General features: G+C 36.1%; 1 protein-coding gene across 2 annotated transcripts in view; it reads right to left on the bottom strand.

The window, feature by feature from the left end:
* Positions 1-500: 500 nt before the first annotated feature.
* PTPRK (protein tyrosine phosphatase receptor type K) overlaps positions 501-14,303 on the bottom strand; it is a 434,061-nt gene continuing 420,258 nt past the window's right edge. For both annotated transcript variants that reach the window (XM_087817607.1, XM_087817606.1), the window contains exons 23-30: positions 13,410-13,545; positions 13,012-13,161; positions 11,968-12,141; positions 8,923-9,054; positions 8,671-8,796; positions 5,893-6,056; positions 5,242-5,377; positions 501-1,970 (exon numbers count right to left, since the gene is read on the bottom strand). In XM_087817607.1, the coding sequence (XP_087673733.1) occupies positions 1,917-1,970; positions 5,242-5,377; positions 5,893-6,056; positions 8,671-8,796; positions 8,923-9,054; positions 11,968-12,141; positions 13,012-13,161; positions 13,410-13,545 (1,072 nt within the window). In that variant the 3' untranslated portion in view covers positions 501-1,916. The remainder of the gene's footprint in view (positions 1,971-5,241; positions 5,378-5,892; positions 6,057-8,670; positions 8,797-8,922; positions 9,055-11,967; positions 12,142-13,011; positions 13,162-13,409; positions 13,546-14,303) is intronic.

Below are 14,303 nucleotides of genomic sequence, written 5' to 3' on the forward strand. Positions count from 1 at the left end.
GTTCAAATAATATACACAGCAAATGGAGTTTGAAGATGCCTGGAATGGCTAATACTTTATGAGAAAATCAAGAATGAAGTGCCAAATTTTCATTGTCGTGAAACAGGGAAGCAGTGTGTTTAGTGGAAGAGAGGGAGCTGCTAAATCAGACTCAGATTTGAATCAGTTGATAAAGCATTTACATTCTCAGCTTCAAGTTCATTGGTAAAACAGGGATGATAATTACTATTTGTCAAGTTTACTATAAGAAAGAAATAAGGAAATATAGATTATATAAAAGGATAGTGACATACAAATATGAAACTCAAAAACAACTGATGTCAGTTGTTTTCAATTTTAAAAACTGAAATTCAGTTTTCAAAACTAAAAGAAATTTGTGCTTAGAAATTAGTTTCACTTCTAATAAAATTTTTGTGGTCTACGTGTATCACTGGGAATAGGGTATTTAACTGGGAGCAGACATGAAAATTAGGAGGAAATGACGTGCAAACAATACCTGATGTAATTATAAAAATTTTATTTCACTCTTACTTTAATTAAATCTTTATAAGCACCATGTCATGTACTGGCAACCTAGAAAGAGGGTACTGGAATGCTTTAGTCAACAACAAACTGCAAGCTGATGATGTTTAGTTACAGCTACACGGAGCATGTGAACGAGACCACATCTAGAAAGGTTCCCTTGAAAATCCTGTGACAATGCACAAGACAGGGATCTGGCATTAATCTGTTCACACCTTCTATGGTCAGAACCCAAAGCTTGTGCATGTAAACATCAAAAGAAACATTTTATCACCTTGACAGTTTACGGTTTGCTAAAACTTGACCCTGAAAGCATAAATGCTGCTATTTGTGTTCTTGACCAGTGCTTGGCCATAAGCTGAAAAGATCAATTCCTTTAAAATTTAAATGATGCTAAAAGGCTATGCTCTACGCTGCACACACGACCAGCAAGGCTTCTGAATGTGTTCAACTCTCATGTATGATCACCAAACCATTATTTATTTACCTAATGAAATTGTGTGAAATTATACATTTTCAGCAAAATGTTTTAATTTGGTCCTATATTAAAAGACCCAATTTCCAAGGTGTTTACATAAATTTAATTCACAAGCATGTACACAAGAGAATCACTATAAAGAACATCGCTTCCTGGTTTATGAATAAAAAGTTTATCTGCTACTTACACTAAAACATACAAAAAATAATCTACAAAAATCGTTTACAATCGATTTTAGTGAAAGAAAAAGCTTCAGGAAAAAAAAAAAATGATTGTGTGGTGGTAGTATTTTAGCCATCAAAAAAGGAATGTCAGTAACCAATAAATATAATGTGCTTTCTCCATATAGACATATTTACACTTGAGTCTTTGGCTTATGTATTTTTCTAAAAAGAACTTTAAATGATCCAGCCATCATTGCACATTAAAAGAAAATAAGCCAGTTATATATATTTATATATTTATCTAGAGATGTGCTACACTTGAAAACATATAAAAAAATGAACTTTACTATGAATTTGCACAGCTTTTCTTTCTTCTTCCTTTAAAGACCTAACATCTTTCATCTTAAAAAAGGGAGAAAAACGCCACGTAGAAAGTTTTAATTCATGCAACACGCAGTGGCTGCTCCACTGAAACCAGGAGAGAAAAGGCGCATATTCACTGTACAAACACCAGCAGGTTCTCATTTGAATCTGGTTCTTATTAAATATAGTTTATGTGGCCCGAAATGTCGACGCTTTCATACAGTAATAGAAACTAATTGAGTCCTTTTTATTTAGTTACACAACTTCATAAGAAAAATACTTTTACCTCTCGAATGTAAAAGTCTCCCACCCCCCACGTTAAAATCTCTCCGCACAGGTGCTGGCTCAGCGGCCGGGCGGGCTCCTCCTGGGCGCTGCGCTCTGGCCCACTACGACGACTCCAGGTACTCCAGGGCCACGTCATAGCAGAAGCGGTACTGCTCCTGAGGACAACACGGAGGGGCAGAGTGAGAGCAGGCCGGCCGGCGCGGCCGCTTAGGGAGTCAAGGGTTACAAACTGTTTTCTCCGTACACAAGCTGGATATCTGGGAATCCACATTTTACATTTGAGTTTAATGACTGCTGTTTAAAAGAGACAATGTAAAAAGATGCGTTGTCTTTGCTTTATATATTTTTTTAATCAAATTAAAAAAACCTCCAGTATTTTTCTATTTTTAAAATTTATCTTTATTGTTGAAAGTATTATAGGTGCCCTCTGCCCACTGCCCCTATTCACTCCCCTCCACCCCCGGACATTCCCAGAACTAGTATTGTCTGTCCAGGCGCTATTCATGCATGCGGGTAAGTTCACTGGTTAATCTCCTGCCCCCAGCTTCCCTCTGAAACAGGCCAGTCTGCTGCATGCTTCTGTATCTCTGGATCTTTTTTTTTTAACCTCCAGTATTTTTAAAGCTGATTATAGTAGTAATAACTGATCATGACAGAAAATTTTGCCAGTATAGAAAAATATAAAGAATCATAAAAATATTTTTATAATTCTATCATCAAAAAATAAAATTGTTAAAACACTGACTTAGTTTCGCTTCAGTCCTTTTTTTATGCATGGTTGAAATAATAATTACTTTAGAATAAATACAGTTGCCTACATATATCTGAGGATATAATTTTATATTTGTGTAACATTATGTACCTTTTCCCCATGTTAACACCTCTTTTAATACTACATAAAAGTCTAACAGATGAACTGTTTGACTATTAATTGCATTAGTTTTTCTTCTATTATAAATAATGCTACAGTGAATACATGCATATATAGCTCCACACTTTAGATACTTTTTCTTAGGAGAAAAAAAAGCAGTCACTTCAAACTACCACTTTACAATTCCAAATTCTTACTTTTTGACAGTTTTTGGTCCATCAGAGTATTCAAGTAAATTTTAAAAAATGGTTTGAGGTTCTTAAATTTTTTTGAGCTTCTTTATACTTGAAAACGTATTTCTGCTGCCTTTATTATTTAAGATAGCAATAAAATTTTTGAGTTTAAACTGTCTTTCCTCTAAGTTCATCTATGTGTTGCTTCATTATTTAGAATTTGAAAAAATTCAGAGACTGTATTACAAATTATGACTTATAATATGTAACTTATTAAAAAAGTTCCAATTCAATCCCAATAGGTAAAATTCAGGCTGAATTGGAGAATAATGTGAAACTCATGTTATTTCTAAAGTGAACTTCCAGGTGTCTCCAGCAATAAACTAGGGCAATAAAACCTTTCCCCAAGAGGTCTTTATCAATCCCACCCTAATTATCAAGTAGACATGATTTAAATTAGCCTACCACTGTGGCAAGTGCATCTGAAGAACCCAAAAGTGCTTGAAGCAGTTATGTCTTTTTAATCAGTCTGTAGCAATTTGTTTTACACTTAAATTTCCTTACCAAGCTTGTCAGTACAAGTCAATAGCACACTGAACTAATAATTGACCCTGATGAAACACAAATCAGGGGGTGGGGAGTTTTGTCAGAATTCATGGGACATAAATTAAAGGTAAATAGTAACTCTTTGGAAGGTTTTAGAACGGCAGGGTTTAACCGTATAATTTTTTCCTTAAAGTAATGGTGGAAAAAATCAAAGTGAAATTTGGAGGTGAAATTTGAATTCTGAGGCCAGAAGTGACCCCACTGATGATTTTAAGATGACTTGATCTGAGATATAGAGGCAGAGCTTACATTAAGAAATCTTCAGACTGCAGAGTTTGCTTTTTTTTTTTAAAAAAAAATAACACTTTATTAAATTTATTGGGGTGACAATGGTTAATATGAACATACAGGTTTCAGGTGTGGGTTTCTATGTTACAAGATCTGTATATTTGAAAACCTGTATTTGCAAAGATATCTATACCCCTATGTTCATTGCAGCATTATTCACAGTGTCCAAGACATGGAAACAACCAAAGTGCCCTGCGATAGAGAGCTGGATAAAGATGTGGAACATGTATACAATGGACTACTACTGAGCCACGAGAAAGGGTGAAATGCTGCCATTTGCGACAACACGGATGGACCTTGAGAATATTATGCTAAGTGAAATAAGTCAGTCAGAAAAAGCTAAGAGTTTGCTTTTTAAGATGGCCTGAGAGTTCTATCTCAAAAATCCCTCAAATCCATCCCTCAATGCCAACACCCCAGTCAAAAGCAACATGACCTTGTTCGGACAACTGCAATAACTTTAAAGATGAGTGGAGTGGAAGGGGTTGGAGGACTTGTAGAAGGGGACAAGTTTGTCATCACTCTTAAAAGTGAAAGAGTACAAATGTAACCTCTTCAGATTTTGTCTCAGGAAGCAATGCACCTCTTGTGTGAATAATCCATGCGCAGGAAGTGGTGAAACACTTAAAAGCTTATTGAATTGCTCATTGTAGTTATCTGATCATCTTGATAAATGTAGGGCAAGCAACAGTGATGCCTTGGTTTTTCTGGTTTACTTTGCAGTGAGCATAAACTACACAGCTGCTCCTGACTTTATCCCACCATGCACATATGTGTAACCCACAGACATCTCTTTAGAAGTGAAATGTGCTAGAGAAGTTTAATTTTCTTTCTTATTCTTTATACAGCTTCACTTAGATACACTCCCACATACACATACCTATCTGCTTGTACTTTGTAAGCTAAGTTCTGATTTTATGAGCTCTGGCAAATTTAGGTAGCGTCATAGGAACTACACCGTATAATTGGTAAAAGGTGAAAATTGTCACTGATGACAGTTAAAAAATTTATAATTTGACCAGAAATGAAGAATTATAGGTAATGACTAAAATAAAATTCAGTTGCCCTTTAAAAATACCAGGTATCTAAAGGGCTGACATAACTTCCAAGTATATCCCCTCATATTAGTTTTATCAGTGAACTCAATGTTTTACAAAATCAAAATAAACAAGAATAAAGCCTAGATTTATTATAAAACCATTTGTCAAACTTTATTGTAGCAAATGGTTATTGCCCATAAATAGAAAAAATATCCTGTACATTTTCCAAATTTAGTGAAGATCGTTTTCTTCATCGTTAGTGGTTTAAGTGATGTGATTAAGTTTATGTGGGTAGGAGGGGGCCCTCAGCAATTCACCGATTAGGCAGCAAAGTTCCCACAAAGACCCATTTGCATATCCGAGTCCCTAGGTGCGGATGAAATCAAATCGCCAGCAGGTAAATGACTGACTAATCCCCGCGCTCCCTTTCCCTCTAGGACTGACTCACCGGGGCTTCCACCATGTTGGGCTTGCTGTTCCTCAGAGTCTTGACCGCATGGAACACATCCACCACGTTCTGCCGCTTCACCATTTCAACGACGATGCCAATGGCGCAGAACATGCCACTGCGCCCCCCGCCATTTCTAGAACCGAAGGAAGCAAAGGCATTTCAGACGGAAGTTTTGGGCGACGATAGGTCACACAAAGATATATGTTTGGAAAAGAAAATATTACCTTTTTAATTTTTTTCATTTGTGTCTTAATTTTGCTTCATATGTGCGCATGAATGTGTACAGGGCAGAGAAGAAGGGTCCTTGAGAAAGATTCTAGCTCAGTAGCTCATGCTTAGAAATATGCTATAGGCATAAATTGCCAAACTAGATGCTCTGAGATTTTGATAGATTTGCAAACTGTGTAAATCAGGAAAGTAGTTCAAAGCAGCGTTCAAAAGAGTTTTTAAATCTTACAAAAACTACGCAATAAATGATTTTAAAAAAATAGATGAAAATTAAAGCTAGCAGTTAATTATGGAAACGTGATACAGGAATATCTATGCAGTTATGTAAGATGTGAGTGAAGTGCTCGAGCACGGAATACGTGAAGGCTAGTGAGGAAATGAGCACCAAGGCTCCCCGGCCAGGTCAGCTGCCAAACTCACAGGCAGTGGATGATCGTCCGGCCTTCCCCTTCCTCGCATTCCTCCTGCCATTTCTCCACCTGCAGTATCAGTTTCAGAAATGATCGTTTGGAGCCTGGCACTTCTCGATGGGAAGCCCACCCTAGATACTGAAACTGCTGGACCATCAGATAGCCTTCCTGTGGCTGTGGAGAAAAAATATTTTTATGTAAGTAGGGACTAGAAATTGTACTAAAAAGCAATGGGTTCATACCAATTTGACACCATGATATAAATGACATTTACACTGGATCGAGTCTATAAATCCTAAATATGTATGTGTCAGTGCAGAAACGTTCTAAGTTACAGAAGCAAGAAACATGACCAGTATCCTTTATACAAGCTTCTCCCTCAAATCCCCTATCTAATAATCAAGTCCAATGTTTATACTTCTTAAATAACTTTCAGTCATCTCTTCTCTTTATCGCCACTGACATCATTGCACTCCCACCACAGGTTATGGTAATTACCTCCTAGTTGATCTCCCTGAATGAACTTTGATCTCCTTCCAAATCATTCTTACTGCAGGCAACAAGATTGTTTTGAAATGCAAATTTGATCTTGTCTTTCTTCTGCTTTAATGGCTTCCAAATGATCTTAGCATACAATTCAAATTACTGTCAAGGCTTTAAAATCCTTACATGATCTGGCTCCACTTTCTTTCTCAACCTTCCCTTTACTTGAACACAGCATTCAAGTTCCAGACACACTAACCTTTTAATTCATTTATCAGGAATGTCTTGCTTTGGGGACTACACACATATATTCCCCTTTGTCTTGAACATTCCCTTCTTGCTTGCCCTTCTCAATTCCAAACAGTAACCAAATTGTCTTGAGTTTGCCTGGGACTTTTTAGGTCTTAGGACTAAAACTCTTGTGTCTTGAAATCCTCTCTGTCCTGTGTTAACCAAGATAGTTGGTTATCCCATTGTCTGAATAGTTCCTACCGATTCTTCAGATTTTGGCTTAAAAATCACTACCTCAAGGAAGTCTCTGGTCCCCCAGCTATGTTAAATCACCCAAACACTTCGTATTCTGTACTTTCTCTATAAAGTTACTCATATCTGTAGATAAATGATTATTTAATTAGTTGTTTAATGCCTGCCTTCCCTGATAAAATATAAATTCTTTAAAAACAACAAAAGTTCTCTCTTTTCCCTCTAAACTCTGTACCACTCAAACAAAACAATTTCCAACGAAGAGTACTATTGAATGAATGAATAAAAACCTCAAATAAAACTGTTAAGGAAAAATATGCGATACATGAGTAGGCCATAGCATAAGGCATCGGGTCTACATCTCCATAAGGCAGCTCACGGGGGCTCTTGCATCTTTTTGAAGGGCGAGGACCTACCTAGCACAACACCCAACTTCCTTTTGGTGTGCGCTAAATATTTGATGATGTGAATGACATTAAATGATGAGATAGAAAAAAGAAAAAAAAAAAATCCTGCACTAATAAGGACCAGAACACCAAATATAGAGGAGAGTAAACAAACAAATATGCTGACAAAACATATATAACACTGATTTTTGTCCCTGTTCCTAAAATATTTTTCATATAAAAAGCTCAATTAACAGACAAATCTTTCTTTCTTAGTTTGGTAGCTACGGTTTCTCAGCTAAAATATTACTAGAACCATAATGTAACAGATGTGCAGACATAATGAGATTTCATTTAAATTAACATCTAAGATATGCATGAATATTATGACATGATTGAAGTTATCTTTTTCTCCACTAAAATGAGCAAGACAATTGTATAAAATCTTACCCTCCATTCATACTTACATACATATAGACTACTTAACCAGAAATTCATATAGCCATTTTGATATGAAAAACACTGAAATATGACAATCCTAATCACACAATTAAAATAATAGAGATATAGAGAGCTGCTGCTCTTAAGAAAGAGTAATTTTTTAAAAAAGAGTAACTTCATGGAAGTTACTAATGTTTCCTTTGAAAATTCTGCTTGTTATTTAGTTACATAATCTCATCACTTTTTATTAACATTTCTTGTTTTTTTTGAAGGAGAGATGTCAAACTTAATTTGCCCTTTAGCATAAAGCACATGAGTAGTCAGGAAAAGAAGGACTCTTTGGGGACACAGTTGCTAATTTGCTCTTGGGAAAGGGCACAGTGGTAGCAGCACTGGTTCTATCCATAGATCTGGGCAGAGTGAAATGTTAGGACACTTAGAAAGATACAATTTTAAGTGGGAAGAGAATCAATGATGTCTGTGATTTACCTTTTCTTTCATGCCCAAGGTTCTCCCTTATACACTGGATTTGGAATAGTGACATGGAACCCTTCTGTAATGGCTGATCCAAGAGGAAAGCTTCTTCTCTGTCTTTATTATTATTATATTATTATTTTTTAACTGTATGACTTTTCCGAGCTGGATGCCAATACTAATAAAACATGCAGTCAAGTTGGAGCTATAGCTACATGTGCTCAGGAACCAGGCAGACAATAAACTCAATTAAGCCAGTGCATCTGAATCTAGATTTTCAGATGGAATATATTAATCCAGTAGTTGACCAGAAAACTTAGTTTCCAACATTTCTGCTTTCCTGTTTTTAGAGTGCTTTTTGTTCTAGTACTAAGTTATAAGACAATTACTAGCTCTGGGACTGATCATGTAATGCTTATTAATTCTACTCTCCATGTTGTCTGAATGGAATTATACCTGGTCATGGTTATGATCCATCTATTCTGGATCAGCTCAGTTAGAGTGATTAAACAATGACTTACTCTTGTTAGATTGCATATCCTAAAAATCCGGTTTATCACATCACAATCCATTGAACAAGACATACATTCCACTTGGATAGGGCCATATCGCAGCATCCCTTCTTCTGGCCAGTACTGAGGGCAGCCCTAGATGATGAATGTTTTGAAAGAAAAAGAGCATGATTTTTTTCTAACTAGGGTGGTATAAGGCATTTTATTACTATGTTATTAAGTTGTATATAAATACACAAAAAGCAATCCATAACCATTAACCTGGGACAAGTCGACTTCATTTAACATCACAATGGAAGTACAGCCATAATCATACACTAATCTCCAGAAGTCCTTCACAGTGTTTGGCAGAGGGTATTGTGTGACGATGAAAGCAGCTGGTTGCCTATAGCTCTGTGAAGAAATAAGGTAGATGGAGAAACATAAGAACTTAACATGCATGATCAGTTGTACAAGAAGATTCAATACACTTTAACATAGTACCAGTAAGATATAATAGCTTCACATGGAGACGGAGCCAGATTGAGGTACAAGGCATGGAATATCAGATTTGAACCACTGGACTGTACTGGAACAGGTAATTAGTTTGATGGTAAGACTTTGATGCCTCAACAGCAAATCAAGTCAAGAATTTAAGTTTGACTTTATTGAGAAAAGTAAATACAGGAGAAATAGAAAAGAAGAAACTAAATAACTTCTTGAGGTTAAGGTCCTCGATGAGGTACCTATATCAGGCTGTTTCAGTTTTCCAAAGGTTATCAGCCTGAGAGCCTGAGGGCAAAGTCGGCACAAAATTCCTGGTATGTGTGTATATGTGTACCTATCTATCTCTCTAACAATCATCTATCAACTGTAATATATGAAACTGTTTGGTTCTCAACGCCAAGAAAAACCACATATGCCTCAAACTTACGTGCTCTTACATTATACAGGTATTATGAGAATATTCTGTACATCTTAAAGATAATCCACTTCCCTTAGGTTTCTGGGCATTTTTAATGCATATCAATAAACACAAACATAGTTTTAATAATTTAAGATTTTTCCAGTATCTCCTTTGCCCCACGTAAGAGGGAATAGGTATTCACTTGCCAAGTGACCCTTCATTGGGATACAATACATTATCTCTTTCCAGAAGGAAGGGGTAGGAAAGGCAATGGTCATTTGGCCTGGGCAATCTCTTATTCTGCAGATTGATGTTCTACACTAAAATAGAAAGGTATATTTCTATGCAACAACTAATGGTTTGTAAAAAAAAAAAAAAAAAAATAACTAGTTACCCAAGATAGATTTTCCTAATGCTGATAAAAACTGTCAGTAATCTCCTAACACATTTATATCACACTACCTTTTTAATTCCTTAAAGTGTCTTAACATGAGTGTAGAAACTGATCCTTGAACTTCATTGATTCACTACCATTTGGGAAATGCTGCTAATCATGGTATTTCACTCCATGGAGGCCTGCAGGATAAATGTGAGTGGCAGTAATTCACCCGGCTGGTTCTAAATGACCTCACCACCTTACAAAGTTCCATTTGTCACTGGAGTGAATGCCTCCTAAGAAAGTATTAAGTCTCACGAGAAAGGCTCAGAAGTAAACAGCAAGCTTTCCCTCCAATGAAATGTCTGCTCCATGGGAAGGTAAGTCAAAGGAGGCTGATAGCTGTTCACTCATTTTTTTTTTCTTGAGCCACAGGGGAGGGGAGATAGATGAGGAAGAGATGATATGGGAGACACTGAAGATTTCCTATTTCTTTTCTCTTTAAGTACGGGAGCACGTCTAAGGCTTTTAAATCACAGAATCCTTGGCCTCACCTCCTAATCCTTCACAGGCATGGCCAAAGGGTATATCACACTGATGATGAGGATGGGTCTAGGGGCGGGGCAGTGTTGCCAATGAGCCCTGTTCTTCCAAGTCAAATCAAACCTTACTTTTCTGAAGCCCCAACTATACTACTAAATCCACAGGGTAGTTTCCATTATTAAATATATTTGTTGAATCACAGGGAATTAAGCAGAGAGTAGGAACAGTTTGTTCTGCATATTAACCAGAAAATAACCTGGAAATCAAGAAAAATTTGACAGAGATGTCAAAGACAAAATTGAAAAGCGTCAGTATCTTTTCTTTTTCCCCCTTTCACACATCGTCTTTGTTCATTCCAAATCTAGACTCAGAAGCAAAATGTCTTGAATATTTTCTCTCTGTATTTAGCATATTTGCCTTTCCAGACAATTAAAAGGGGAATAAATGGTACAATGAGAATCCAATGTGATTTCAATGAAAATAATTAATGGCTAGGCAAAACTCTGGTCACAGCAAGGATGGGAACTTTCCACTCGAGCTTGCCTTTAGAGTATTCTGCTCTGCAGCATTAAAAAAGAGCAAAGAAACTGGCTAAAAGACTAGCCTTAGAAGCAGAATGTGGGTTTTTCTAAGTCTGTTATCACAAGTTAATTTTGAAAAACACAACAGGAGCAACAACAGCGAAAGCTTCATTATTAGTCACAAAGCAGTAACCTCTGACTTCTAATTTCTCCTTGCTATGGTTCCAAAGGCTAAGAAGCAAAAACTAGAAATGTTTACAAAAGGTGGCAAAACTGCTGAAAAGGATTCTGAACTTTGAGAGCCTTCTTGCTTCTTCCCTAAGTAACCAAAGCAAGGTGGCTAAAGACATAATTTAGAATTCTCTTCCCATGTTGTTCTGTCTATGGAGTGCTAACATGCTGAGTACCTGCTTTTCCATCTACAGCTTATGAGGACTGGAGTGGGGTAAGTCAGTTCTTTTGTTATGATAGATATATTAACATGACACCTTCCATGTCTTTCCTAGCTACTTAAAAATAGTCTGTATTAACTAATGGCCAATAAAACAAGTTAGTTCTAAGTTACTGGAACATTAAAAGTCAGAGAGAAAATTTTCCCAAGTGAATACAACTTCAGAAAGATAAGGCATTCTGTGATTTTTTAAAATTCCCCCATACTGTATTTAAAATAGATAAGAATGATTTTCTCTTCTGCAAATATTTAAGATTTAAAAAAATTTCACCTGAAGATATTTCTTGTTCAGAATATAATAATTGATAATCAAGCTCCAAATTTACAATAAAGCTTAAAATTTACAGTTCCTAAGAATCCCTGTAGGGAAAATTCAAAATCATTCTAAAAGAATTTTGTATTTCAATGAAAGTTTCCAATTTTCCTTTATAGGCCATTTTAATTTTCTTGAAAGGAAAACCAGCCAGTGTTCATTGCATTATGTAGCTTTTCATGACACTTTACACTAACAAAGAGAGCAGTCTCTTACATCCATAAGAGCAGCATTGATGTAGTTACTACTCTCCCCATCAATTGTAATTAGAAAAGGCAGACATCTGTCAGGTGGCAGCATGTCCATGAAACGGTTCTTGTCATGGTTCCTTGGCAGGCATGCTATGCTGCAGTCTTCGGCTTGTAGTCGAGGGGTGACTGAATTCAAGGTCTAAAAAGAAAAGGGAGCCCAGGTTAAAAGACAGTGACCCATTTAATAGCACAACACAGATTCATCAAAGTATTTAGGAGGCCAAGTAGAAAGTGAAGGAATTGTACAAGGCAATGGCATTTACAACTATGACAGATGATAGACTTTGTAGTTAAAGCTAACGAAGCCTGAGGAGTGACAAAGAAAATATACATGCACTGTAGAAGGAGCCTCTTCTTAAAATGAGAAGTCAAACAACACAGCTACCCGCGTAATGCATTGCCTAACCAGAGATAATGCAATCAGAGTGTCCCATGATAATGACCCATCACTGAAGTTGGGAACTATCATTCATAAGAACATCTGCCCTATTTAGAGATAGGCTCTGGTACACTGGCAAGAGCAATGAGTAAAGAATCAAAGTATTATATTTCTAGAGGTACTTCTGACTTCAGTCATATACCTTCATGGATGTTTTAAGGGTAGTATAAACATTTGGGATTTTTTAGAAACAATGTTTAGCACAAACTTCAGCTATTATTACTAATGTCTTTCATCTCACATTTTGAGTGACACCAAAGGCTAAATTCATTAAGCTGAATTAAAAAGAAGGTTGTAAATATACACAAATTTGACTTTTATGATATCTTTTCCCCATACTCTTCTCTGAGTCTGAACTCACTTGCTCTTCATAATATAGCAGATATAAGCTCATTAATACAAAAGTGACTCCACAATATGTATAATGAATGAGACAGGTATTATATTATACTTAAAATCGGGTCAAAGGTTATAAATTTGACTTGAAAGACCTTCCTTAGAAGAATTAATAATGCCCAGAACAAGATGAAATAAGTTGCTCATAAAAGAGGACACAGAAATAGCAGATACCTGGAATTCATCTTTGAGATGTGAAGAGTTAGTCTGGGAATCTATTCTAATCATATCAAAATATGCAGCTTTAAATTCACAGACAGGTATGGCAGTTTCTCCACATAAGCAGGCTTCTAAAATGGCATCGTGAATGAAAATATACTGTTCCTATTGAAAGAAAAATAAAATCTTTATACCATTTTAATAAAACGTATCTGTCATCAAAGAGAGAGAGTACTGAGAAATTTCTCTATATCTAAATGTTAACTAAAACACCAATATTAATAAAAATACCAGTATTAGCTTGATGAGCTAATATTGATTCTATGTAAAAAACATGGACTCTTTGTTTGAAAAGTGTTGGAAAAGTCTAAAAAAAAAATCCCCCACTAAAAGTAAATCAACAGTCAAGATACCTCTGTCTGGACCATATTGATACGACGCGATCTTAAGGCTTTGACACAGTTGTAGATGTCAACAACACCCTCTCTTTCAGCCATATCCAGCATGATATCAATCACAATGTAACAGCCAGTTCGACCAGCACCAGCACTGAAAAAAATGAAACAAATCTAAAGAATTGCAGGAAGCAGGTCTATGCCACCTCAAATAAAGATTCTTTCGGCTTTCAGATAGGTGGAATTAATTTAACAAAGCACAAGATATAATTGGTACATAATTCCATAGCTCTCTTACATAGTCTTCGTTTTATGTAAATCAAATGCACAAAATTTCAAATTCATAGAATTGATCAAGGTATGGATTCACACTTTAACATTTAACACCAAAGTAAAGACTTTAACACTCATGTGTTGTGGGTCTTGTGGCAAAATGCAAGACTGCTGGCTCTCATTCCAACAGACTTGTAAATTCCAAGGCTAAGGATACTAATTCCACAGCCTTTCAATGGGAAATCTGAGGAGACACAATGCAGGGTAAATGCTAATAGTGAGGGTGGGAAAAAAATGGTGGTTATCAATGGGAAGGAGACCAATAGTAGAAAGACTATTTTGAATGGAAATCTGAAGGAAAAATATAAGTGAATTGTTAGAGTATAATTCTTAACAGATCACTAAGATAGCCACTATCTTAAGGTATTTAATTCAGTACTTGAATCATAATATACTGTTGATAATTTTACCCCTTAGGACTGCTTCTCCAATTCTATAAATAGAAGTCAATGGAGCAAACAAGATATACTTGGGATTTTTTTTGGGGGGAGGGGGAATTCTCTTTGTAGTCTGCTTTCTCTTTTCCATAAATTCAGAGATATCTGAGTCTAAGTAGAAAAATGACACTTCTGTTTCAAG

Source organism: Miniopterus natalensis, chromosome 5 (assembly GCF_054644295.1).
Source record: "Miniopterus natalensis isolate mMinNat1 chromosome 5, mMinNat1.hap1, whole genome shotgun sequence".
Taxonomy (NCBI): Eukaryota; Metazoa; Chordata; class Mammalia; order Chiroptera; family Miniopteridae; genus Miniopterus; species Miniopterus natalensis.